Raw genomic sequence first — 25997 nt, 5'->3', positions numbered from 1 at the left:
GTGACGCGGGCGCGCCACTGCCCGGTCCCGGCCCTCCTCCCGCGGGCCCCGGGCTGGGGGGCTTTGGGGCCGTGGGGGCCGGCCCTGGTACCTGCGTCCAGCCGGTACACTCTGCACCTGCAGCCAGGAGTCGTCCACGGGCGGCGGCATGGGCGTGCTGACAGTGGTCGTGTTGATGTCGCCGATGATGCTGAGCGCCTCCTTCAGTGCGTGGTACATGCGCAGCATCTCATCCCGCCGCTGAGCTTGCTCGGCTGACTCCTCCATCAGTGTGTTCTGGTCCCCGCACGAGTACAGGTTGGCCAACAGCTCCGAGAAGATGAATTCCTTGGTCTGTGTGCAGGCAGCGAAGAGAGGAGAGGGGTGGGACCTGACGCCTTCTCTGCCCCTGGGGCCCTGCTATGACCGTACCCTGGACTGGAGGTTTTGGGGTGCAGGTCTCTGCCTAAACTCTGAGATCTCCCCAGTTTCCCCTTCCCCCCAGCCCTGGTCCCTTGCCTTTTTCACAGATGATCAAGAGAGGAAAAGTGACCTGTTCAAGATCACAGGTCTGGGAGGACACTCAGGGACCATCATACATCTAGGAAAACCCTTACGCAGCACTTTTCAGTCCCACTTTCCTCATCTGTAAAATGTGCTGGTTAAATCCTTTCCAAGGACTTTCATGCTCCACTGGACCAAAATAAGGAAGATAGTTTTAAATTTTCTGAGCCCTGGAGTAACAGGTATAAATGTGCTTGGATTGGGGGAGAGGTGAGTCTCGGTGTGTAGGGGAAGGGTACCTGGCCTAGGCTCTGAGATATTCATGGAGAGATGCTGAGTTTTTTTACATCATAGGCCTGTGTCTTGTTATTCAAATATATGTTGAACAGCTCCTACATGCCAGGCACTGTGTTGCTATGCACTTTATATTAATTTACTTCTCAACTCTATTATTATCTATATTCTATACAATAAAAAGCTAATATGCAAATTGTCCCCTCCACTGGGAGTTCCACCAGTTCGACCAGGGGGCGGGGCCAGCCAAACTCCCACACCCGGGCCAGATCGGCCCCTACCCATGCACGAATTCACGCACTGGGCCTCTAGTTTTACATATAAAGAAACAGGTTCAGAGAGGGTAGTTCAATTGCTCAAAGTCACACAGCAAATCTGTGGCAGGATTCAAACACAGTTCTAATTCTCCAGGGCTTACGCTTTTTCACTGAGCCACACGTGGTAGTGGTTCTTTAGAGTGTGTATTTTAAAACATGGTCTGGGTGTTCTCAAAAGATGCAGATTCCTAGCCCCTCCTAAAAAGCTTTCAAGCAGGTTTGGAACAACTTAGGTATGTGAATCACATTATACGGTTTTCTACTAGATGGTTCTGGTGTGGACCTAACCCTCCCTCCCAGGCTAACCTGGCTGCCAGCCTCCCTGGTCTCACAAGAGCACCCGCCCCCCACGGGTGGGGGGTGCACCCACATTGTTAATCATGAGGTGCATGATGGTCTTAGGCATAAGGTCGCGCACGGTCTTGTTGACGATGGCCATGTACGAGTCCACCAGGTTCCGGATGGTCTCCACCTGCCGCTCCAGCTGGGGGTCCATGGAGTGCATGAAGTTGTCTGAGCCATTCTCCTCCGTCTCGTTGGCCTACCATTGGGAACAGAGGGCATCAGGGTGGCTGGACCCTCAAAGCCAGGTTCCAGGCTCCCCAAGGTCTCAGCCCCTCCCCTCCAATGGTACCTGGAACACTGACGCACAGAGAGAAGCAATTGGCCTGGACAAATGGACACTAGCTCCCCCACATGCTCTGGGTCTCTGGGCTCTGCCCATCCCAAAGCCCCTCAGGACCCCAGACCCTCGTTTAACCTTATTTCTCTGACTCTAGAGCAGCCGTGGGCAAACTACGGCCCTTGGGCCGGATCCGGCCCGTTTGAAATGAATAAAACTAAAAAAAAAAAAAAAAGACCGTACCCTTTTATGTAATGATGTTTACTTTGAATTTATATTAGTTCACACAAACACTCCATCCATGCTTTTGTTCCGGCCCTCTGGTCCAGTTTAAGAACCCATTGTGGCCCTCGAGTCAAAAAGTTTGCCCACCCCTGCTCTAGAGCTTAGAATTTGCCTCCGTTTCTCAGTCCATAAACTGGGAAAGGACATCTCTAAGGTCCCTTGGTGATTCTAAAGACCTGGCCAGAGGTCGTGCCAGGCTGGAGACACATGGCAGAAGGGGAGGGAGGGGCACACTCACTTTCTCCTTGTCCTGGGAGGCCCACACCAAAACCATAGAGGTCACCACACCAGCATTGCCACCGCCAGCGAGCACAGCCGAGACAGACACACAGAGGAAAGGGGGAAGGACTGAGTGAGCCCAGGGCACTGTACCCCAACTCTAAGGCAACTGGAGACACTGCCACAGTGAAAGAGGGGGGAAGGGAAGGCAGTCACAAGAAACCACTACCACGTGACGGGGTTGCAGGACTGTGGCCGAGGAGGGGACACACAAACCCGCTACTGGAGGAGGGCGGCAGGTAGCGGAGCGATGCCTGTTGTGTTTTAGCTCAGCGAGGGCTCGGGAACATGGCGTCACTGAGGATGGGGCCCCAGACTCCCCATTATAAGCAGCTTGCCCCTCCCCTCCCTGCCCTGCCACTCACCCCAACACGCTCGGGGTATACGCCAGCCCTCAGGAAGGAGGCCTTCCAGCTATCCACCTCCTCCTGGGTCTCGCAGGCCAGTTCCAGCTGCCGATAATCTTTGTAGACATTCCTGCAGGACGGGGCGGGCGGTGAGGGGACGGGCGAAGCCCATTCACCCCGGCGGTTCGGGGCTGGCACGGGCTGAGGTCCTCACGCCTGGGGCCCAGTCCCGCTTCCTCGTTTCCCAGCTGGGTGACCCTGGGCAAGTCCCTTCCTCCCTCCAAGCCTCAGCTTCCTCATCAGGAAGGCAGGTGAACGATTCCTGCCTCCTGGGGTGACGCGAGGGTTCAGTGAAATGAGCGCTGGTACGTTCAGTTAGAAAGGGACCGAGCCCTCCCTAAGGACATCGGTGACAGTGCAGCCCCTCCTGTGGGTCTCAGCCCCACTGGCTCCCTCTCTGACTCTTGGGGACTCCCTGATGGCAGCTATACTGAGCCCTTGTCTCTGAGTAGCACAGAGCCCATTAGAATGAGCCCTGGGTGAGGAGGTGAGAGGCCGGGACACTTACCAACATGAGAAGTCATGACTGGGGCTCCCTTTTGTCCCAGTGCCTAGCAGAGTGTCTCATGCAGAGCAGGCACTGACAGAGTGAGTGTGTGAGGAGGGGGGGGGGTGAGGGGGTGGGGGGGGTGGGGGGTGGGGGAGGAGGGGGAGCGGAAGGGAGGAGGGGAGAGAGGAGGGGTGACGGGTGAGAAGATCTTGACAAAATGCCCAGCACAGAGTAGGGGCTCCATAAATATCTGTCAAATGAATGACTAGCTGAGGGGCTTGGGGCAGGTCCCTCTCCTTTTTGTATCTGTGGCCCCCGCTTCTCGTCAGTGGGGGTGGTTTGGGGCTTGCCGGGTCCGGGGCCCCGCAGCCCTGGTGGGCGCAGGCAGGCACCTCTGTTCCGTGTTGAAGAGGGCGAAGATATGCTTGCTCGACATGAAGCCCTTCTCCACGTCCCGCAGCTTCAGGTTGTCCACGGACAGCATGTACTTCTTCTCTTTCTCCTGCGGGGAGAGCCAGGGGTGAGGCTGGCACCCTCTCTGCTACGCCTCACTCCCTGAGACAGCTCTACGCTGAGGGTGCCCTGGCTTCTGGCTCCAGCCCCCTCACACTGCACAGGTGCTGTCTGACCCAAGTGCCCTGGGCTTGCGGGCAGCCCTGCTCCTAATGGCATTCAAGCCATGCCCACCACCTCTGCATACCTGCCAGAGCCCAAACGCCCAGGGTGGCAAGGCTGAGGGTGGCTCCCAAATCCCTCCCCAAGAAAGCCCTGGAGGCAGGCCGGGCCAGCCCCAGCCAGGGACACCCCCCCCACACACACACACACCCTACCCTCCACCCCCACCCTGGAGTCTCTTTCGCCCCCGGCCTGGCTGCTGGGCCTGCTTTGGATAAGCCTCTGACTTCATTTCCTGACTGTAGAGACAGGAAGGGGGGCCACCAGCGCCTCGGCTTCAAAGGGCTGGCTCAGCCCCCTCCCCGCAGACGCCCATGTGTTAGCAATCAGCACCCAGCGCGGGCTGGAGATGGCGAGTCTGTGTGCACACACGTCTCCTCTCACCACCGCGGGCATGCCCATGAGTCTGCGCTGCAGAGCTGTGTGTCGGAGGAGGTGCCCAGCACAGCCGTGTGTCCATGTGAGCATGTGTGTGCGTGCCCGTGAGGATGTGCGCGCATTTACACAGATGTGTGTGGCAAGTGTCAGTGTCTATGTGTTGGCCTGAACGTGACTGTAGGACACGGGTGTGCGTTCATGTGTTCCTGTGCACACAGCTTGTGTAGTGGGCTGGACGTGCCTAGTTTATCTGTAGTCGTCTGGGAGGAGTTACGCGTATCCGTGGATGGGCATGTGAGTCCCAGGCCCACATGCACACGTGTGTGAGTCTGGTGGGGGCCGACATGTCTGGGGGATGCTGCATTAAGGGGAGGGGCCCAGCGATTTCTGGAGGGGGGACTCGGGGATGGGGCTCTGGGAGGAGCGGTCTCTGCTGTGTGTAACCCACTTGCCCACCCACCGCCACAGGACCCACGCTGGGGAGGGGGGGAGGTCTATGTGGGTCTTGGGGACTCAGGACTTGGGCAGGGGCCTCAGCCACCATCTCAGGTGGGGGCTGGGTTCAGGAGAACCTTGCTCCCTGTCCTGGCCTCATCCTGCCCACCTCGCTCTGCCCCTGCACCCGCCTGGCCTGTCCAGCCACATAAAGCCCTCTTTATGCCAGGCGAGTGGCCCGGCGGCCGGGAGCCCCAGAGGGCGGCTGGGGGAGGAGAGGAGGAAGTTGCACATGAGGCCAGGGAACATCTGGAAGCATTCGAGGGAGGCCCCGCCGCCGCCACAGCCCTGAGCTCTGGGGTTGGACACTAGGCAGGAGTGGCCGCCTCCCCCCACCCCTCCCTTCCTGCTGGCCGGCCCCCTCCCCAGGCCCCTCCTTCCCAGCCACAGCGCTTGCTCACCCCTGCCACGTCAAAGGAGGCAGAAGGGGAGCCGAGAGCAGAGAGGGGACCTGGGCTGGCTGGGCTGGGGCTGGGGGTCTTGGATCTCCAGGAGCCGGGCCGAAGCTCCCACCGACGACAGCCGCCGCCGCCTGGATGGACCACTCCGTCTACCCAGTGTTTAGACTATCTGTTCAGGACTCGCAAATTGTACAGTAGTCTGCACATTGGTTAGGCTGGCTGGGTTAGACCCTCGCGCCGCTGGAGAGCTGGACCGACCGCCATCCCAGACCGGGCTTGGAGCTGGGGCCGGGGGCGTGGGGGGCAGAGGGTGGGCTGGGGGGAGGCGCAGAGGGAGGGGGTGCCATCCTGCTGTGAGATGGGGTGGGGGTGCTGAGGGGGTGGTGAAGGGAGTCTGAGAAGATGGGGGAGTTGAGGAGGGCTGGGGATGTGGGGAGCTGTTTGCCCTGAGGGTCACCCAAATCCCAAAGACTCGAGGGCCGGCGGCTGGGGGAAGAAGGGGGACAGATCCCTTTCCCCTCAGCGGGACCACCTCCATGTCCCCAGATGTTCTAGTGCAAAATTCCACTCACATCCAACACATGCACACCCCCCATCTCAGGCACCCCCCCCCCCCGCACTTTAAATCACACATCCATGCCCCAAGCACAGTGCAAGCACACACACACACACACACACACACACACGTGAGGGCACACACACGGGTGAGGGCACACGCATACACACACACACGGGTGAGGACACATGCATACACACACGGGTGAGGACACACACACAGAGGTGAGGGCACACACACACGCGCGCGCGCGCACACACACACACACACACACATACACACATACACACACACCCTTCCAACGGAACACTGGTCCTCTCCCATCTTACATCCCAAACACATACATATTCTCAGACACTGCACACCCACACCCTCCCTCCTCAAGCCCCCCCCCCCCCACACACACACACTTACACCAACACAAACAACACAGCACACACTCCCGAGTCATGCTTCAGGCACACAGTCTGCCCCCAGATACACATGAGACCCTCATATACCAAACATAGATGCTTACACCCCAAACTCCCTCCCACAAAACGCCCGCACACAACAGCCACAAGCCTCCCCTCCCCCTCCCAGCATTCCCCCTCCCCCTTCTCCCCCTCCCCCCCATGTACACGGAGGGCCCGCTCCCACACAGCTCAACTCAAATGTCCACACAGAGCCCAAGAAAGACCCCTTTATACACAGGTATGAGGACAGGCCCCCCCCCTACACTCCCTTCACCCACATGCAGCCGGTCAGCCCCAGGTCACATTGTCAGGCGCGGGGCCTGCAGTGGGCTCCCCCAGCCCATGGGAGCCGGCCTGGGCCACAGAGCAGGAAGCAACGCCCCCACACCCGCCAGCCACGCCACCTCACACTCCATCCCTTCCCCGGCCCCTGTGCTCGGGGAGAGGCCAGGCTTGAGGTAATGAGGTCCAGATGGCTTGGCGCCCCTGCGAGTGACGACAGAGGGTCCCTCCCAAGGTGGGGATGGGGCCTGTCCAGGGCGACTTGAAGGGGGCAGAGAGCAGGGGGGGGGGACTGGGAGACCAAAATCAACCCCCCTTGAGCCCTGCTACCCCATTGAGAGTGGAGGGCGCCCCCTTCTCCAACGGCCCCTCAGGAAGAAGAGGGTCCCCTCCCCCACACTGCAGCCAGCTGGAGTTCATTACCACAAGCCCCCCCCCCCCAGCCCTCCCCGCTCTCTCTGGTCACCTCTGGAATCCAGATGTGGAAGCCAAATAGGCTCATTCTTAAAGGAAACCAGCAGCAGGGGAGGGCGGTGGCTGGTGGGGGTGGTCTGTGGGCCCCACTGGGCAGGGAGGGGTTTTGAGGGGCACCTTTGTGGGACCCCATCACTCCTGACCCCTCAGCCTGGAGGTGATCTGGGCGTGTCCCTTGGACACTGGGGCCTGGGGGACTGGGATGCAGGGGTTAACAGGGTGGCTGGCAGCTGGACTCTGTGTGTCATGGGTCTGTGGGGGCCACAGAAGAGGTGGCGCGCCCTGGAGCAGGAGAACAGGACGGCTGCAGGGCCGGGGTTTAGGGTTAGAGGGGTGCCTAACACCCTCACCTACCCTCTTTAGGGTGCTCAGCCCAGGCTCCCCAGTCCTGCCACGCCACCTCTGCCCAGCCCCGATGAGCCCCCAGGATTGCCTGCCCCTGATCCTTGCGGCCCAGCTCCACCCAAGGGTCTTTGATGGGATCTGTAAACCCCCCTGCTGGGCGGTCCAGTCCCTGCCAAGCCAGGGATAGGCTCTGAGCCTGTCTTTGGCCACCAGTCCAATCCCTTTACTCACCTCATCATCCTTGTACCAGGACAGATTCTCGGCCGTCAGCACAAACCAATACTCCTTAGAGCCCCCCTTCATGATGCCAATATTGTTAATGGTCAGCCAGCCCTTCCGGATGACCTGCAGGGTAAGGGGGCAGGAGGTCAGTGGGCAGAGTCCAGGCTTCCCTGGGGAGGTGGGGGTAGGCAAAGAGAGGCACTCAAAAGCCCACCCCTCCCCCAGCTCGTGGAGGCCTGGCCAGTCCGGGAGGGTGGGGGCCAGACCTGGCCTGGTTGGAACCCCCAGTGAACAGGTTGGAGGACAGAGGGAGGCTGAGCTCAGGGTAAAGAGCCTTCTGACCGTCAGAGCCACGTGCGTCGGGCCCTGCTGGTCCGGGGAGGAGAGGAGCCCCCACCACTGACAGTGCACAAGCCGAGCTTAGGCGGCCGACTGGGCAAGACAACTCTGAGTGCCTTTTCAGCTTAAGATCCGATTTATTCTAAGGCTTGTTTCCGACCTCAGGGACTTTGCACGTGCTGCTCTTGCCTCTGCCTAGAGAGCACCTCCCCTCCTGTGTGCCTGGCAAATGCCTACTCCCCCTCTGTGTATCGGCTCAGAAGTCACATTCATTCTCAGGCAGGCCCTCTCTATCCCCCCCGCCCAGTAAAAGTCAGGACCCCCATTATAATCTTTCATCACTCTCTTAACTCTTCTACTATGACAATAACTGGGATCTTGAATTAACGTGTGTGTGTGTGTGTGTGTGTGTGTGTGTGTCCATTGATGTCAGCCTCTCTTGCTGAGCTGTCAATTCTCTCGATCATTGTATCCCAGCACCTTGCAGAGTGCTCAACAGACAGTAAGTGATCAATGAATACATGTGGCCTGAGTGCTACAATAGTAGGGCCCTAAGGGTCTTTGGCCCCAGACACAGGTTGGGGTGGTAGGGAGTGGGGGAGGGGGAAGGGGCTGAGCATGAGACGCCCAGGCCCCTTCCTCCCTGGGGGCAGCTTGGGGTTGCAGGCAAAGGTCTCTTTCCACAGCAGGAAGCAGCAGTCCTGAGCCATCGGCACAGACCAGGACCCCTGAATTGGACTCCAAGGGCAGAGCCACGGCCCAGACCCTGGTGGAGGCCCAGGCTGAGAGGACAGGGAGCTGCTTCTCCCTCCCTGGCTTCTCTTCTGAGCGTCCACAGAAGCTCCCAGGATCCTGGGGCCGGTGGGAAAGTCCTCGGGCAGGCCCACTTCTGAGACCCTCGAAGCCCTCCTTACCCTCTCCGGTTCCCCAAGAGTCTCGAAGAGAACCCAAGTCACATGGCAGATCAGCAGCTGAGTAATGGCCTGAGCCATTAACAGGGACACGGCAGCCAGGTGCCCTGTGACTCCTCTCCCACCCGGTCCCAGTCCAGTGAAGATCCACTCAGTGTCTTGTCGCTGCCTTCGGAGTTGAGTCCAAATGCCACACCCTGGCACTGTGGACCTCAGCATCTGACCAGCAGGCTTTGTCACCTGGCTCCGTGCCCTCGCTTGCAGCCTTGGTCCTCCCTCGCCACCCCCAGCCCTGCCCTCCTCCCTGCTCACCCAAACCCCTCTCCAGAGCCTCCACACCAGGACGGCCCACTCTCCCGCCTCCCACCCTGCCTGGGCCCTGCCTGCAGGCCGGGTCTCCGAGGTGCAGGGCCAGGGTCTGCCTCCTGTCCAGGGGCCAGCACAGTGTAGGCCCCAGTGAGTGTTCGCTGAACCGAACTGCCCTGGGATAATCCATTCATTAATTACTTTATTCTACTGAGCACCTATCGTGTGCCAGGCACAGGGCTGGGCACTGAGGATTTACCGATGAACAGGACAGACCCAGCCCTTCCCCTGCTGGGTTTGGGAGGGAAATAATCACATAAACACCTCGATTATTACAAAGAAACTCCAGCCTCTGGAGCAGCCCGGGAGTCTGGCTCGTGTGTACAACTAGGATGGAGAAGTGATGTGTCCACCGAGATCTGAAGGACACACCAGATGAGGAGGGACGTGTCTCATGACATGTCACTCATCGCTTTATTTCCTGGTAGAGGTGGCTCGCATGCTTCTTTCCCATCCGTCCGTCCACCCAACAGACATTTAAGCAGCACCTACTAAGTGCCAGGCCCCTGCCAGGCATTTGCCCCACCCCAGCCCACATGGTCTGCCTCTGCCTGAAGTAGCACTTAGCTCATATGCATTGATGGAAAGGTTGCTGGGACCCTGTGTGTGGCGAGGCCTTGCCTCTGGCCTGAGAGCATGTGTGGGCAACTGGGCTGGTGTGTGCAAGCCGCTCAGGCCAAAGGGCCCCCTCTCGCCCATCCCCACTGCAGTGGGCCCCTTCCTCCCCCTCGCCACACAAGCCAAAAGCCCCAGTCCTGGTACTCACCAGAATCTCATCCTGCAAAGAGGTAACCATATCAACCGCGAGAAGCATCGGGAGAGAGGAGAGAGGGTTACTGAGGCAGAGTGGGAGGCTTGTGGCTGGCAGCTGACAGGCTCCCGGGCCCCCGTGGGACCCTTCCCCTGGGGGAGGGGGCTCTCAGAGCTTGGCGTCCATCCGGCACCCTCCATCCCTCGGGCTGGGGCCTCGGGGCTCACTCACCTGGTTCCCTGAAGCCTTCTTCTTGTTCATCTGGCTGCTCCTCTGCTGAGCACTGAAGGGGAGAGAGGGAAGAGCCTCATCTCAGAACTTCTCCTTCCAAGAGGCCCAGCTCCACTGCCACTGCTCAGTGGGCGCCAAACACAGAGCGTTAACCCAGAAGGCCTGGGTCTCCCTCTCTCTCTCGCTCTCTCTCCCTCTCTCTCTCTCTCTCTCTCACACACACACACACACACACACACAGTCACCTTCTCTGCCCAGGGAGCACTCACTTGGCAAAGCCGATGAAGTCCTCATGGTTGGTGTTCATGTAAGCCAGCTCAATGTCGATGAGGAGCATGACCTTCCAGGGCACATGGGGCAGGAGGCAGGTGGGAAAGACACCACAAAGTGTTAAAATGCATGACATCCTCACAGCACGACAGGGTCCACAATAAATACATCCACAGTCTATAACGAGTGAATACATACACACATAACAGCACCCGTAACTAATGAAGAGTTCCTACACAAGAAGCACAAATCAAAATGGTCAAAGAATGGGAATGGGTAACTCAGAGAAGAAATACAGATCGCCAACAAGGATACATAAAGAACGTTCACCCCCAGTAATAAAGAAATGCAAGCTAAAAGCACGAGGCCCCTTTAAGCCTATCAGTTTAGTGCTAAATATTGAAAATGACCCAGTGTGGGCATAATTGTGAGAAGATAGATTCTCTCATCAACGATTGGTGGAAGTGTAAATTAGGATCGAATTCTTGGAGGGCAATCGGGTAATATTTAACACTAAAATGTACAGATTCGCTTCTAGAACTACATCTCATAGATAAACTCATCAAGTGGGCAAAGATACATGCACCAGGTTGTTCAGTGTGGTGTGGTTTGCAGTAGAAAAAAACTGGGAACAGGCCAATGGCCATCAAAAGGTGAAATAGCCTGGCCAGTGTGGCTCAGTGGTTGATCATCGACCAGGAGGTGCCCAGGTTGAGGGCTCCATCCCAGTAGGAGGCGTGCAGGAGACAGCTGATCAATGATTCTCTCTTATCTTTGATGTTTCTCTCTCTCTCTATGTTCCTCTCTGTATTAAAAAAAAAGGTGAAATAGATGATGGTACCCTCTAAACAATAAAGCTGTTCAAAGGATGAGGACAGTGTCTAGGTTCCGGCTTCGAAAGATCCTCGTTTGTAAATGACGGAGACTGATGGGATTCCTAGCTGGGTCGCGATGAGAGTGACATCCCTGATGCACCTGCTGCCTCCTGCGAGCCTGGGGCCTGTCCTCGCCGAGCCTCAAGTTCCACAAAGGAATTGTTTCCGTCTCGTAGGACCGGGGAAGACGCCATGAGGTGAGGCCGGTGACATGTCTGACCTGTAGCAGGTGTTCAACCGACTGTGGTTCTCTGAGAGTCGGGTGGAACCCAGAGTCTGAGTGTGCCATGGAAGAATGCCGGGAGGGGACACACCACGCCGGTAATAGTGGTTATTCTGCCCTGACCAGTTTGGCTCAGTGGATGGAGCGTCAGCCTGCAGACTCAAGGGTCCCAGGTTCGATTCCGGTCAAGGGCATGTACCTTGGTTGCGGGCACATCCCCAGTGGGGAGTGTGCAGGAGGCAGCTGATCGATGTGTCTCTCTCATCGATGTTTCTGACTCTCTATCCCTCTCCCTTCCTCTCTGTAAAAAATCAATAAAATATATTTAAAAAAAATAGTGGTTATTCTGTGGGAGAAGCTGGGAGCAGAGAAGAGTGATGGAGGGACACTTACTTGTAACTAATCACATCTATTTTTCCTTGAGTGTTTATCACTCTTGTAATTAAAGAGACCAATAAGAATTCATAAACGACATCAAAAACAAAAATGGGAGGGGCTGAGGACAGGAAAAGGGAGGTGCAAGGATAGAGGCTGGGAAACGGGAGGCAGAGGCGGGCTTGGACAGGAGGATGCGAGAGGGACAAGGAGAGAGGGCTCGCCTGGGAGCTTCCTGAGGGCCCGGAGGAGGGCCTGCTCCTCTCTGCTCAGCGACGGCATTCAGTAACACGTGTGTGAGTAAATGGTTGAATGAATGTTTGATTAATGACCACATGAGAGGAGGAGAGGTGGCTGGGACAGGTATGGGTGACCCAGAGAAACCGCAAATAGAGAGAGGGGCCCAGAGAGAGACGGCCAGAGGACAGACTGCCAGGAAGTTGTGAAGCAGGTGTTGGGGTGTGTGTGTGTGAGCTGGAGCGGGGGGAGGGGGGATGTAAAATGGTACAGCTGCTTTGAGAATCGGTATGGTGGTTCCTCAAAAAATGATCATACATAAAATTATACAGAATTACCATCTGATCCAGCAATTCCATTTCCAGGTATCTACCCATAAGAATTGAAAGCAGGCTCTCCAAGAGATACGTGTACACCTATGTTCCTAGAAGAACTACTTGCAATGGCCAAAAGCTGGAAACAACCCACCCTGGTTTACCCAAACGGATGAACCAAATGTGGTGCATACCCACAATGGCATGTCATTCAGCCTCCGAAAGGCAATGCTGACATGTGCGAAAACATTATGTTAAGTGACATCAGCCAGACACAAAAGGACAAATGTCGTACGCTCTCACTTATGCGAGGACCCTTGAGTTGTCAAATTCCTAGAAACAGGAAGTAGAGTGGTGGGTGCCAGGGGCTGAGGGGAAGGGGGAGGGGATGGGAGCTAGTATTTGTGGGGACAGAGTCTCATTTGGGGAAGATGGAAAGTTCTGGGAATGGATGATGGTGATGCTTGCACAGAAGCGTGAATGGATTTCATCCCACAGAACTGCACACTGAAGTAGTAAATTCATATAGATATTCCCGCAATAAGAGGCAGAGGTTTGGTCTGAGGACAGGAAGCAGGCGGAAGGCTGACACAGAAGAGACAGCCGAGGGCCAGGGCAAAAGGCGAGGGAAGAGGGGCTGTGGCTCACCTGCTCCTTGGTGCGCCCCTCGCGCTCGCGGATGTGGGTGGTCACGATGCGCTCCATCTCCTCGCGCAGCCGGGGGTACTGCTGGAGCTGGGGGAGGGCGGGGGGAGAGAGCCGGTACACAGGCGGCACGGCAGGAGACACCCCAGCCCACCAGAGTCCAGGGGCCCGGGCGTGGGGCGGGAGGGGTGGGGAGAGACCTGGGGCCCAGGCAGCCCATGGCACCAAGCCACGGCCACCCCTTTCCTCCGAGTGCGGGTTCCAAGTGGCAATTCCAGGGTCTCTCTGGCTCCAGGCCTTCATCCCTGTCCTATCGAGGCCCTCGGATGGGAGGGCCTTTCCAGGGGCGGAAATGCCGCGGGAGTCAGCTCGCTCCCTGGCCCCATCTTGGAAACAGACATGGGCCGCTGGGGCCTTTGCTTGGAGGATGTGAGCTCCCAGAGCTTTCACTGGCCCTCGGGGCTGCCCCTCTCTCGAAGGTGTGGAGGGACAACGAGGAGGGGTACCAGGCAGGGACGCGCTATCCAGGAAGGAGCTGGGGAGGACAGGGCCCACGGTGCCTCTGGAGTCAGGCTGGGGACGGGCCATGCGCCTTGTCAGAGCTGGGAGGCGGGGAACCAGCGGTCACACATGCGGGAGCCACAGGCACGGACATGCGAGGACGTGGGGGGCATGCGGAGGGGGGCAGCAGCATGAGCAGTACCCCGTGGGGGCCTGGCTGGGCCCCTGGCCCTCCTGGTAGAACCCACCCGGTGTGCCCCTCTCTGCATGCTCCTGACTGGCACCGACATCCCCAGCCACGTCTGTCTGGCTCCGAGCTGGCCGGCCAACCTGTCTCTACCCTCCCCTTTGGGGTTAGGAGCTCAGCAGCACCACTTCCTCCCAGTTTTTATCAACGGAGGCTGAAGGGAAAGCTGCTCCAAGCCCGCCCCCTCTGCCCGTGAACTCTGCCCTCAGCTTAGCTGGGCTCTGGACCAAGCCCAGGGTGGCTCACTCTCCTCAAGACACTGTTGGATGTCCCCTCCATCAAAAGCCTGCCCGGCCACCCCAAGAGCTGGATTGGGGGTCTCCCTGTCATCTCTCCTCGTCAAACACTATTCCAACTGCCCTGAAGGCAGGGGCGGGCAGGCGCACCTCCAGTGCTGGGAGAGGGCACATGAAGGAATGAGGGGATGGAGGAAGGATGGATGGCTGCCCTCCTTGCCAAGGCGCAGGGACACGGCTCCTCTGCCCTCTGACTCTGACCCTGCACCGCCTCGGGGAGGGAGACTCTCTGAGCTGCTGCCGGTGGGGGCTCACCCACAGGGACCTCCAGTTCTGCTCAGTGGCCCTCCCCACTCAGGGCCACATGGGCCAAGTAGGCAAAGCTAGAGCCACTGGTTGTTCCTGGGTCAGGGCACTCAAGTGGGTCCCCCTATGTGGGAAGAGAGCTGGACGTTAGCATGACTAGGTCCTGGGCGGTGACTCTGAGGGCGAGATGGAGGTCAAGGAGATGGCGGGGGGGGGGGGGGGGCGGGGGGGCGGGGGGGCGGGGGGGCGGCATTGGAGAGGCAGGAGGATGGGGAAGGAAGCAGCGCCCTGGATGCCAGCCCAGGGAGGCAGATGTGAGCTGTCACATCCTCCCACCCTCACCCCCCACCCCACTGTCCAGGCTGTGCCAAGGGTGTGACTGATGTGGCCAAGCCCAGGGGACGTGGGGGAGGGGCAGCCGTAAACCAGGGGCTTAAAAACAAACTCCTGGAGAGGCCATTGGACCCTGCTGCCCCGAGAGGCTCCAGGGGTGGTTCCCACTCCTTCTCCAAGTTGGAGCAGGGATTGGGGACTGAGTCACCACACCCGCAGGCCTCCTCTGAGGTGGTCCCCAGGGCTCCCTTCCCGGGTGGGGTGCGGGGGAGTGGGGGAGGGTGGGCGAGGCGGGAGGAGGAGGGAGCAATTTGCCAAAGAGCATGACCAGTCCTCCCACTAACCGCCTGGATGTTACGTGCGTCAAGTTTTCCACGTGTCACACGCGGCGGGGCAGCCTCAGCCCCTGGAGTTCCCTCTTCCCTTTGAGCATCTTTTTCCATTCCCCTGCCTCTGCGCCTTCCCACAACTTTTAGCCAGTTTTTAAAAACGGAACTTTTCTCTCTCAGACCCTGGGTGGGTGGTCAGCTGGAGCCCACCCGTGGGTGGTGAGGGGCACAGGCCCGGGGGCCACATGGCTCTGGGTTCAAAGCCAGGCCCTGCCCTGCCGGCACTCCTCTCCTGGCAGAGCGCCTCTGTGTCTGCTGGGTGAAGGGTGGGAGATGGCGCCTTCCCTCCGAGGGCTGCGCCCCGCATGCCTCACACTCACTCTAGATTTCATCGGGGAGGAGAGCTGATCCCCGCAGGGCCGGGGATAATGACAGTTGACTATTTTTCAAGTCTCTGCCAGGAGTTTGGACGCTGGGACATTTGGGGAGGGCAAAAAAAAGGGGGGGGGTGAATTTTGCCACGTAGAGAAAAAAGAATTACTATTCGTGAAATAAACCAAAAGGGAAAACTCTTTTTAAAAGTAATACAAAAACTTTCCTTTGTAAATGTTTTGTTGATCATTTCTTTCTGCTCACAAAAATCATACAGACTCACTGTAAGAAATTTCAAAGTGATTAAAATGTGTGCAGTGAAAATGGAAAAATTCCTACGTTCTTGCCCTCTCTTAAAGTGATAGCTAGCAATTTGGTGGATATGTCTTTGGAACTTTGTCATTCATATATATTGCTCCCCTAAATACTATATATTCTTTTCTGAAACTTCTCCTCCCTCCTCCCCACAGTAGTTGTGGAGGGAACATGTGAAAGGAAACAAGTATGCATTGCCCTTTAAGCAGCTGTAGGCATACCTTGTTCTATTGCGCTTTGCAGATGCTGCATTTTTTACAAATTGAAAGTAAAACCCTCCACCAGCAAAAAGATTATGACTCTCTGATGGCTAGATGATGGTTAGCATTTTTTAGCAATTAAGTATTTTTCAAAAAATTTTTAAAGAGAGGGAGAGAGAGAAACATCAATGATGAGAGAATCATTGATCAACTGCCTCCTGCACGCCCCCTACTGGGGATTGAGCCTGCAACCCTGGCATGTGCCCTTGACCAGAATCGAACCTGGGACCCCTCAGTCTGCAGGCCGATGCTCTATCCACTGAGCCAAACCAGCTAGGGCAATAATGTGTTTTTAAGTTAAGGTATGTACATTGCTTTTTTAGACAAAATGCTATTGCATACTTAACAGACTACAGTATAGTGTAAATAGGACTGTTATATGCACCAGGAAACCAAAAAAAATGCGTGTGACTCGCTTTATTGCGGTATTTCCTTTACTGGCAGAGGTCTGCAACCAAACTCCCAGCATCTCCAAGGTAGGACTGTATAGTCTTTGTCTGTGTGATGCTTTATGCAATCAGTCGCCTCTGGATGGACTTTTGGGTTGTTTCCAAAATGTAAGCATTTACAGTAATTACTTTCTCTTTTGGAATTCAATGCAGCAAAGAGTGCCATGGTTTTTAAATGTTTATATCCAGCAATCGGTCTTCTAGGAATCTATCCTAAGGAAATAATTCTAGAGAAAAACATAAAATTCTTTATAACAAAGATGTTCATTGCCAGGTTATTTTATAATATTGAAAAACTGGAGGCAATTTAAATGTTCACCAATCGGAAAATGGTTAAGTAAACGGTGCTAAATCTATTCAATGGAATATGATACTGTCATTAAAAATGTTTATGTAGGCCCTGGCCAGGCAGCTCAGTCGGGTAGAGCATCATCCTGATACACCAAGGTTATGGGTTCCATCCCCGGACAGGGCACATACAAGAATCAACCAATGAATGTATGAGTCAGTGGAACAACAAATTGATGATTCTCTCTCTGTCTCCCTCCCTCCCTCCCTCCCTCTCTCTCTCTAAAAGCAATCAACTTTAAAAAAACATACTGGGGATTAATAAGTACAAAGTGGTAGTTACAGAACCGTCACGGGATGTACTGTACAGAGCAGGGACACAGTCAGTAATATTGGGATGACTATGTTTGGCGTCCGATGGGTACTGGATTTATCGGGGTGATCGCTTCATAAGTTACATACATGTCGAATCACTAGGGTGTACACCTGAAACTAAAATAATATGGTACATCAGCTGTAATTGAAAAATAAAAATTATTTTAAAAACTTGAGTTACGTCTTGACTTCTTGTGTAAAGGGATTTGAGGCAGCGTTTTCAACGTTTGACAAAAGATGGTGTTGCCTGGGATTCGCGATGCCCTGGGCTCGTGACCTAGATGTCACAATATTATGGAATGGGAGAGCCCCGTCCAGCTTTTGTTCCATCTGCACCGGGCACTGAAAAGATGCTAATTTGCTTAGTCTATCCCTATTTGACTCAAAAGCGGGCTAAAAGGAGATGGGGTTGTGAAAGGGGTGCACGTGACTAATTGCGTGGGAGCCACGAAAACTGTGATGCCTATTTGAAAAGGGAAGTTAAGGCAGATGGCCCCACCTCCCCAGCGTAGGGAGTTTTTCAAATACAGGCCAAGCTGGGCTCTTCTGCAGGGATTCCGGCCCAGCCTGCTTGGAGGGGGCCGCATGTGTGTTCTAGAAAGGCCCCCCCGGACAGCCGATGCCCAGGCACTCCCCTGGGAAGCACTGCTTCAGACACTCTGGCTAAAAGTCCTCAAAAGGCTTAAAAGCAGACAAATGGGAAAAAGGCATCTAAAAGGTCACAGGGGACTCCAAAGAGGCTGACCCTGCCAGATGCGTATGGATGAACATACAATGAGTCATCCGATAGGCTTTAAGGCAAATTGGTTTTGAGGGACCGGGACAGCTCCCTTCCCCCAGGAGGCCCTGATCCCAGATCTCTTCCCTCCGCCTCCCAAATCTGAACCCCCCTCTGCTTTTCCTTACGGAGACTCAGTGTCACCATCTGTAAAGTGGGGAGAACACTACCACATCTTAGGGTTGCTGAGCGGATTAAGTCAGGTAACAGGCAAGCACTTAGCTTCGTGCTTGGCACAGAGCAATTGCTCAATAAATAGCAGCCTGTTCCTCATCATCAGCGTTACTGTTACTCTTATGGGTGGGAGAGGCCACTGCACTGAGGATGCTTGGGTTGGAGCGAAGTCTTCTGGGCGAGATGGGAGGCCTGAAGGGATTGTGAGCGCACGTAGACCCAGGGTTATAAACTGGCACGGATCCCCAGGCCAGAATCACCTGGCCAGCGTGGGCATCCACGTGGGCGGCTGAGAGGCAGCCAGGCCTGCTCAGCAGATGGTTCTGCCCACGGGAGGCCGTAGCCGTGAGGAAGGGGGGCCAGGCCCCGCCCCGCCCAGGTGGCCGCCGTACCTTTTCACTACACTTTCTGATGGTGGACGTGAGCTCACTGACTACCATGTCCACACACTTGATACTGGGCTCTTTGAGCTTCTGCACCTGCTTTTTCACTGTGGCTTCAAAAGCGAGGTCAGGTGTGAAGAGGCCCGTCCTGCACCCAGGGAGGAGGAGGGGGGAGGAGGAGGAGCAGCCACAGGTGGGCGAGGGGGGGAGAAGGAGGGGAGTGAAAGCCAAGCAGGACCAGGGTCAGGGTGGAGGATGGCACAGGCATGGGGGAGAGAGAGAGACACCGACACAGAGAGAGAGAACAGAAGACAATGTGAGCGTGGGACCTGGCCCTCCCTACCGCCACCCGGGTTGGTGCCTCCCAGGTGCAGCCAGCATCCCCCAGGCTGGGGGGAGGGGGGGGGCGTGCTTCTGAAGGACCAACCCCCCTGCTCCGTACAAGGCCCCTGGGTCCCTCGCTCCTCAGCTGCCCTGAGCCTGCCCCCTCTCTCTTTTCAGTGCTGTCTTGGTCACAGCCTAGGGTCCTCCTAAGGGGCTGACCAAGGCGAGAACACCGCCCACCCATCCTGCTCAATTCCAGGTTTCCCAGCACTTCCTGCATTCACTCCACCTTGACTCCAGAGCCCAGCACGACCCCCTACTTCCACCAGGGGTGCTGCAGCCGGCTGCCCAGGCTGTGCCCTGCACAACTCCAGGGGGCTCCACGTGCATGGCCATGGCCAAGGTGCAGACGTGCCCCCTGGAGTTGCAGTGCAGCTGCCTGACCTCCACGCTCAGCGCCCTGCTCTGCTCCGGCCCTCCCCTTTCTCCTCCAGGGGCACCCTTTGCCTTTCCTCCAAAGGGCCCTGGGGAGCTCCGAGAAACAGAAAGAGAAGAGGAAAGACAGAAAGAGGGGAGGTGGTGATAGAGAGGGGCCAGGGCGGCAGTCGGGGGAGGAAGGGAAGGGAGGCTGGGGGGTGGAATCGAATGAGCACTGGACTTGGGGTCCAAGCCCTGGCTCACAGTAACAGCCCTGCCACCTCCTAGCTAACATGGCCTGGACCTCCTGAGCCTAGGTTTTCCCGTTGTGAAATGGGTGCCGTCCTCCCTGCCCTGCCCTCCTGGGGTGGTTCTTCGAGGCTCAGATGGCATAGCAGATGGAAGGGGGCGCTGTCTCTGGAAGGAGATGTGATGGAGGGGAAGGCGAAGGTCCTGAGTGGGGTCCTGCGGGGGGGGGGGAGGCTGAAGGACAGTGGGAGTCGGGGTACCGGCTAGACCCGGTCCTCCGCACCTCTCTGGCTACCAGGCCCCTAGAGCAGCACCCACGAAGGTCCTGTCGCTCAACTGTCTCCAGGGCCCAGGCTTCCCCAAGACCCTCCCTGGAGCCCCCAAAGATGGCCCACCTCTGAGGGCAGAGGGGGCTCAGGGTCCCCTCAAGCCCTATTCTCCTGAGCTGGGAGCTCTTGGTGGCTCTCCGGGTCAATAGCCACGATCACTGTCATCTCACAGCGTCTAATCCTTTGGTGTCCTGGGCCCGGGGGCCAGGAGGGTGGGTGAGGCCCCCTCAGAAAGCCCCCCCCCCGCCCCCGTCCTGGTCTGTGGTGGCCTGCCTTTCTCACCCCGCCGAGGTCTGGACATGCTACCAAGGAGGCGGTGGGGGCGTGGGGAGGGGCGCCTGTCAGCAGTGCAGGACGGGGCAGAGGCGGGGCTGGCGGGCCGCTGGTTACCTTCTTGGTGCACTGTCTAACGGTGTTGATTAGCTCCGAGATAACCATGTCCACACACTTGAGACACGGTTCTCGGATCTTCTTCACCTGCTTTTTCACAATGGTCTCAAAGGCCATGTCTGGGGTAAAGAGCCCCGTTCTGAGCGCCCGGAGCGGGAGAAGGGCAGTGTCACAGGCCAGCTCCTGCCAGGAGGGCCCCACACCCCTGAGCTCTGCCCTCGGGTCCCCCGACCCCTCTCTGGGCCTCAGTGCCCCCATCTGCAAAATGGGCAGGAGGGATTCTAAGGAGGGACTTTCAACCGATGCTCTTTGGGACAAGACAAGGTCTGCTATATCTGCCTTCGTGTCTTGCTTCCTCTTAAGATTCTGTTCATACCCAGGTTCTGTGGCCGGGAGCGGTTTGAAAACTGCTGAACTGAGTTCTCTTTAAGAGCCTTTCCAGGAATAGGGCGTTTTATTTTAGGACTAGGAGAGATTTCTTTTTTCTGTGCCCTGGCCAGTGCAGTTACTAGTGTCAGTCTATGAATTCCCTGCCAAACCTGGAATTGAACCTGCTTGAAAGCAGGGGCATCTTGGCCTCTCACTGCCTGGCATATAGCAGGTGCTTCCAATGACCTTGTTGTGTAGATCTGGGTCCCCGAAGGGGGTCTAAGCCTTTAAGGAAGTCTATTTCCCAGGCCCCCTTCCGGCTCCACAGGCCTTGGGGTTCGCTAGAAGGCGAGAAGGTGAGAAGTGGGGTAGAATGGGACCCACGTGGGGATCCGAGGACTATGGAGGAACTGGAGGGTGAGAGGCCCCCTTCCATCCTAAAAGGACACAGGCCAGTACCCGGATGCTCCGCCCCAGGGCCTACCCACTGCTGGGCAGCTTTGTGCAGCCGCCTGGAGAGAACTGGGGTGCTGCCTCACCCTAGCGATGGGCAGGGAGCCCAGGCCCAGAGGGTGCTCTGCCCAGCTCGTCCAGCCTCCAGGCCCTGCTCCCAGAGACAGCAAAGGAGGGCAGCAGGCTGCAGGGAGCAGGTGGCCCAGGCCTCCCATCCACCTCCCCCGCCCAGAGCCTGTCAGAACTGGGAGCCAGAAAGTCGAGGTTGAGGGGAGAGGGGACCCGGGCTCTTGGTCTTTCCTGAGGGAGGCTCATTCATCACTCCCAGTGCCTCTGCACTAGACCCCCTGCCTTCTGGGGTTCGGCCCCCCTCCCTGGTCCCAATACGTGCCTAATGCCATGGATATTCTTGATGGCATAGCTGATCTCCCTTCGGAGTTCCTTCTCGTCAAACTCCATCTGTGTAGGAGATTGAGAGATGGCCCGTCAGGGCCTGTCCCAACACCTGGGAGGTCAAGATGGGGCCCGCCCCACTCCCAGGGCTGGGCACCAGGACCCAGGTATCCACGGGAGAGGCCTGAGCCCCCCACCCTTCCCCCGGGGAGCCCGTCCTACCTTGACCAGCTCAAAGGGGAAGCGCTCGTGGAAGATGCGGTTGATGCGAGCTCCCCCCGACAGCTCATAGGTGTCGATCTGGTCCCCTGAGCCCTCAATACGCTTCTCAAAGTCCACGGCGAACTGCTGGACCATCCTGGGGGGAGAGTGGTGTGGCCTGAGGGGGTGCAGTGGAGGGAGCCCCAGGAGGGGGGAGGCGCACTCAGGGATGGGGAGTCGAGAGCTGGGGAGACCCTCACTGCAGTAGGGCCTTGGTCTTGCGCGCTGGGTCGTCAGGACGGAAGTTCTTGTACTCGTCCACCTCCTTCTCGATGGACAGCAGCTGGCTCTGCAGCTTGTTGCGCAGCCCGGGCAGCGTGTCTCGGATGTGGTTCGTCAGTTGCTGGGGGAGGGGATGAGACAAGGGTTAAGGCCAAGGTCACAAGTCACAAACCCCAAATGCCCACAGGGCCAGGCAGGCACCGGAATGCCAGGGGGGCTGTGGATGTGGTGAGGTGGAGGGCTCAAGAGAGGCCATGGCCCTGCCCAGCAGAACAAAGGCTGTCCGAGGGCAGGGCCTGGCACACAGCAGTCCTCACAGAGGCGTGTTCATTGAATTAATGAGTGAGTGACTCAATTTTCAAAGAAGCAGAAATCTAGATTTTTATTTGAGAGTACCTGCTTTTTGACTAATTTAATATTTTTATTTAAAAAAATATTTTTATTGAATCATCCACTAAGGATCTATCGAGCCCGCAACCCAGGCATGTGTCCTGACTGGGAATCGAACCTCAACCTCCTGGTTCATAGGTCAACACTCAACTGCTGAGCCACAACAACCAGGCTTGACTAATTTAATATTTTTAGATACCACAAGGGCCACATAAAATGTATTAGGGGCGCCCTGGCTGGGTGGCTCCATTGACTGGAGCATTGCCTCATATACAGAATGTGGAGAGCGGCTACAGCGTTTGGACAGGTTCAAGCCTGGGACTAATGAGAGGGCACGATCCTCTCGTGGCAAAGCCACGTGCAAGTCCCAGCACGATTATAGGCAGAGGCTATAGTTGTAAGCTTGACCTTATGGTCTGAACCTGTGGTCCCACGTGGCTGAGTGATACGGGCTGCGGGAGGTGCAGCAAGTAAACAAAGCTTGATCAGGTGCATGTAATTGAGTAGATTTGAAACCCACAAGAACGATGTAAACATCTTGACCACGCCCTTACTTTGCCTCGTGGAATCTGGCTATAAAATAAAGACTCGGCTTTATCAGAGGGCAACGTCCCACCCAGCCCCAGCTTTATTCTCCTGTCTGTCATCTCCATCCGTCACCGCCCCCTCAGGTTTACTCATGGCCGTGCCGGCTCAGCACACAGAAGGGTCTCGGGTTCGAGCCCGAGTCGGGGTGGGTACAGGAGGCAACCGATCGGTGTTTTTCTCTCACATCCAGGTTTTTTCTCTCTCTTTCTCCCTCCTTCTCCCTCTCAAATCAATGAAAACAACTGGCCTGTGTTGCGCAGTGGTTGAGTATCAACCCATGAACCAAGAGGTCACTGGTTTGATTCCCGGTCAGGGCACATGCCAAGGTTGTGGGCTCCTTCCCAAGTAGGGGGTGTGCAGGAGGCAGCTGATCAGTGATGTTTCTATTATCCCTCTCCCTCTCTCTCTAAAAATCAATAAAAATATATTTTTTAAAAATCAATGAAAGCATATCCTCAGGTGAGGATTTTAAAAAAATGCAGCAGGGGCAGGGATGACTGGCAGGCTGCCCCTTCTCAAGGCCTGGGGCTCACTCTGGCTAGGTCCTCACACACATACCTCCCTGAGCCTGCACAGTGACGTGGTGAGACAGGGTCTGATCACCATGACCACCATTACAGACGCAGAGATAGGGGCTCAGAGAGCTGGACAGAGTCTCGGTGGATGGGTGACAAAGCTGGGATTGGAACCCAGGTCTGTGGCCTCCAGACTCCCAAATCCTGCCCCATGACACCCTGCATTCCCCACTGCCTTCCTTCTGTCAACACACACACACTTCAGCTCTTCAAGTCCCTGTCCAGATGGTGAAACATCCTAGGGGAGCCCCTGGGATGGCCACCCCCATCTCCAGATCAGCCTCTCCCCGTTTCAGAAGGAACCAAGCTCTTCAGCTCGAATCCATGCCAATCCTGGCTCCCAACCCAAGCCCTGGCCAGTGCCACCCTCCACACAAGATCTTGGCCTTCTCTTCATCCTGGGGGTTCCAGGGCTCCCCTCCCAGGCCCCAGACAGGGAAAGGTCAGTAAAGCTCTGTTGCCACCTCACTGTGGGACTGTGGGCAAGCTCCTTTGCTTTCTGGGTCTCAGTGTGTTTATCTGCATAATGGGGATGCTAGCCTCTGCTGGCCACCCTCGCCAAGCACACTTAAATGACTGTTCTCAGGCTGCTTTCCCCGGTCTCATTCTGGCCTGAGCCCCTACCTGGTTGAGGACCTTCTGCAGGTAGGGCGTGCCCATGCGGTCCGCCAAGTGGCGGTAGGATGGGTGGGAGAGGAAGAACTTGCGTTCGGCGGCCAAGGCAGCCGTGATGTCCTTCTTGCCATCAATGTCCTTCTGGCTCCGGTTCACCACCCCAATGTAGCCTGTGGGTGGGGCCGAGGTCAGGGCCAACCAGCCTTGTGGGGGTGACGGGGGAGGGCGGTGAAATGAGCAGGGGCGTGGGCGGACTACCTCTGCGCAGCGGGAGCAGCTTGTTCTCCAGCACATCGCGGGCGTCTGTGCCCTCGTCCATCAGGTCCAGCTTGGTGATGACCCCGATGGTGCGCTGACCTGGAGGGCAGCGATGAGAGGGTTGTCTGCACCGGCACTTGCCCTCCATGACCCCACTCCCTCCATCGCCCACTGCCTGCCCCATTTATTCTCCACAGAGTGGCCAACATAATGTTTAAAGGGGTAATTCAGAGCCCCCCCACCCCCCACCCCCGCCCAGGCCTTGCGCCTTCGCTGGCTGTGGGTGGGCACCTACCCTGGGGGTCCACCTCCTTGGCGATCTTGAGGGCATCTGAGTTGGCCAGGTCAGAGTTGGCCGGGGACACGGCCAGGATGAGGCAGTTCTCCTTGGTGACGAACTGCATGAGCATGTCCCGGATCTGGAACTCGATGTCTGCAGGTTGGTCCCCCACCGGGACCTTGGTCATTCCGGGCAGGTCCACCAGGGTCAGGTTCAGCACTGGACAGGGCGGTTAGAGCGCGGGCTCAGGGCGAGTGGCTGGGCCGTTGGGGGGCCGATGCAGGAACAGGGCCAGGCCCAAGAGGACCCCCAGGGGCGCGTGGCCGGGGTGGGCGGGGCCACGGCTGGGCGGGGCTTGGGGTAGGCTGCTCAGAGGCCAGCTGTGGGGGCGGAGTCTGCGGAGGGGCGTAGCCAGCAAAGGGGTGGGGCCAAGAAATGGTCCTCAGGGGCGAGGCTGAGCCAGGGAACCCCAGAGGCCGACCGGCAGGCCTTCTCACCGTGCGGCGAGTAGACTCGGAGGTTGATGGGCACCGGCGAGATGCCTTTGTTGGTGCCGGTGACCCGGTCGGTCTCAGCCTCGATCTCCAGGCGCACCTCCTCGAAGTCGGTGAATTTCTTCCCCTTGCAGTGCAGGAACTCGGCATATTCTGCTCCAAAGGCAGGGGGTGGAGGTGTTGGAGAGGGGGCGGGATTGAGCATCATAGCTCGGAACCCACCCGGGTCCCACCTCCCACCGGGAATAGAACCCCAACCCAAACACGGCCTGCTCCTCCCTCCGCACAACAACGCCTCCTACCCATTATGCATGGTCAACCCCACTGTCCCGATGGGGAACTGAGGCTCCAAGAGGGGGGCCCTGCCCACAGTCACCGGGCAAGCTAGTCCAGTGGTGATGCTGGGCCTCTCCTTGGGGAGGGGGTGGGGGCTGGAGAGGCCAGCCTGGCTGAGGAGGACACCTACCTGTGGAGGCATTGACCAGCTGCAGGACCAGCGGGCGTCTGGTGACAATGCCAGATCCTCGGGGCAGGAAGTCTCTGCAGTGAATTAGAGGTGAGAGGAGGGTCACCTGTCCTGCCCCTCGGAGCTCCAGACATCCCCTAGCGCTCCCTACCGCACCTTAGCCCACGGGCCTCAGGTCGCTAAGGGCAGATGGCAGCTGAGAAAGGTGGAACCGCGTTATAGTAATCACTATGGTACTTAATATTAGGACCTTAGAATGTAAGGCTTAAAGCATGTAACCCTGTGTGGACTGTTACAGTAATTAATGTTAGATATAGGAATACTGTGTGAGACCCAAGAATGCACCCTGGTAACCCCACTAGTCCTGGTAAACAACCTATCTGAGGGGAACGCCCAAAGCCTGTACACACCCCTAGATTAGCAGACCCCAGGTGGAGCCACACATGGCAGCCGCTGATAACACACACACCAACAAAGACCACGCCTACAGAGGGGTATATAACCAGACAGTCTGATGGACCCAGCACATAGCTCTCCTGTCACCAGAGCGTGAGGACCTGTGAGTGCTCACGTCTCGGTTT

General features: G+C 57.2%; 1 protein-coding gene across 9 annotated transcripts in view; it reads right to left on the bottom strand.

Annotated features, from left to right (window-relative positions):
- The window catches only part of DNM1 (dynamin 1), a 43161-nt gene that overhangs the window by 4772 nt on the left and 12392 nt on the right, over positions 1–25997 (bottom strand). For 4 of the 9 annotated variants that reach the window (XM_081103915.1, XM_081103916.1, XM_081103913.1 and 1 more), the window contains exons 2-19: positions 25417–25490; positions 24954–25103; positions 24472–24675; positions 24177–24275; positions 23928–24088; positions 21729–21871; positions 21490–21625; positions 21266–21333; positions 20053–20191; positions 13001–13087; positions 10328–10398; positions 10059–10110; positions 9843–9854; positions 7470–7583; positions 3570–3679; positions 2646–2757; positions 1465–1635; positions 92–333 (exon numbers count right to left, since the gene is read on the bottom strand). In XM_081103915.1, coding sequence (XP_080960041.1) covers positions 92–333; positions 1465–1635; positions 2646–2757; positions 3570–3679; positions 7470–7583; positions 9843–9854; positions 10059–10110; positions 10328–10398; positions 13001–13087; positions 20053–20191; positions 21266–21333; positions 21490–21625; positions 21729–21871; positions 23928–24088; positions 24177–24275; positions 24472–24675; positions 24954–25103; positions 25417–25490 — 2145 coding nt within the window. Of the gene's footprint in view, positions 1–91; positions 334–1464; positions 1636–2645; positions 2758–3569; positions 3680–7469; positions 7584–9842; positions 9855–10058; positions 10111–10327; positions 10399–13000; positions 13088–18352; positions 18492–20052; positions 20192–21265; positions 21334–21489; positions 21626–21728; positions 21872–23927; positions 24089–24176; positions 24276–24471; positions 24676–24953; positions 25104–25416; positions 25491–25997 lie in introns of all 9 variants that reach the window. The other 5 variants (XR_013996689.1, XR_013996690.1, XR_013996691.1 and 2 more) reach the window with 2 other exon arrangements.

The sequence above is a fragment of the Myotis nattereri genome, assembly GCF_964212035.1.
Source record: "Myotis nattereri genome assembly, chromosome: 12".
Lineage (NCBI taxonomy): Eukaryota > Metazoa > Chordata > Mammalia > Chiroptera > Vespertilionidae > Myotis > Myotis nattereri.
Note: the sequence above shows the minus strand (reverse complement) of the source record. Positions and strands in the feature narration are given on the sequence as shown.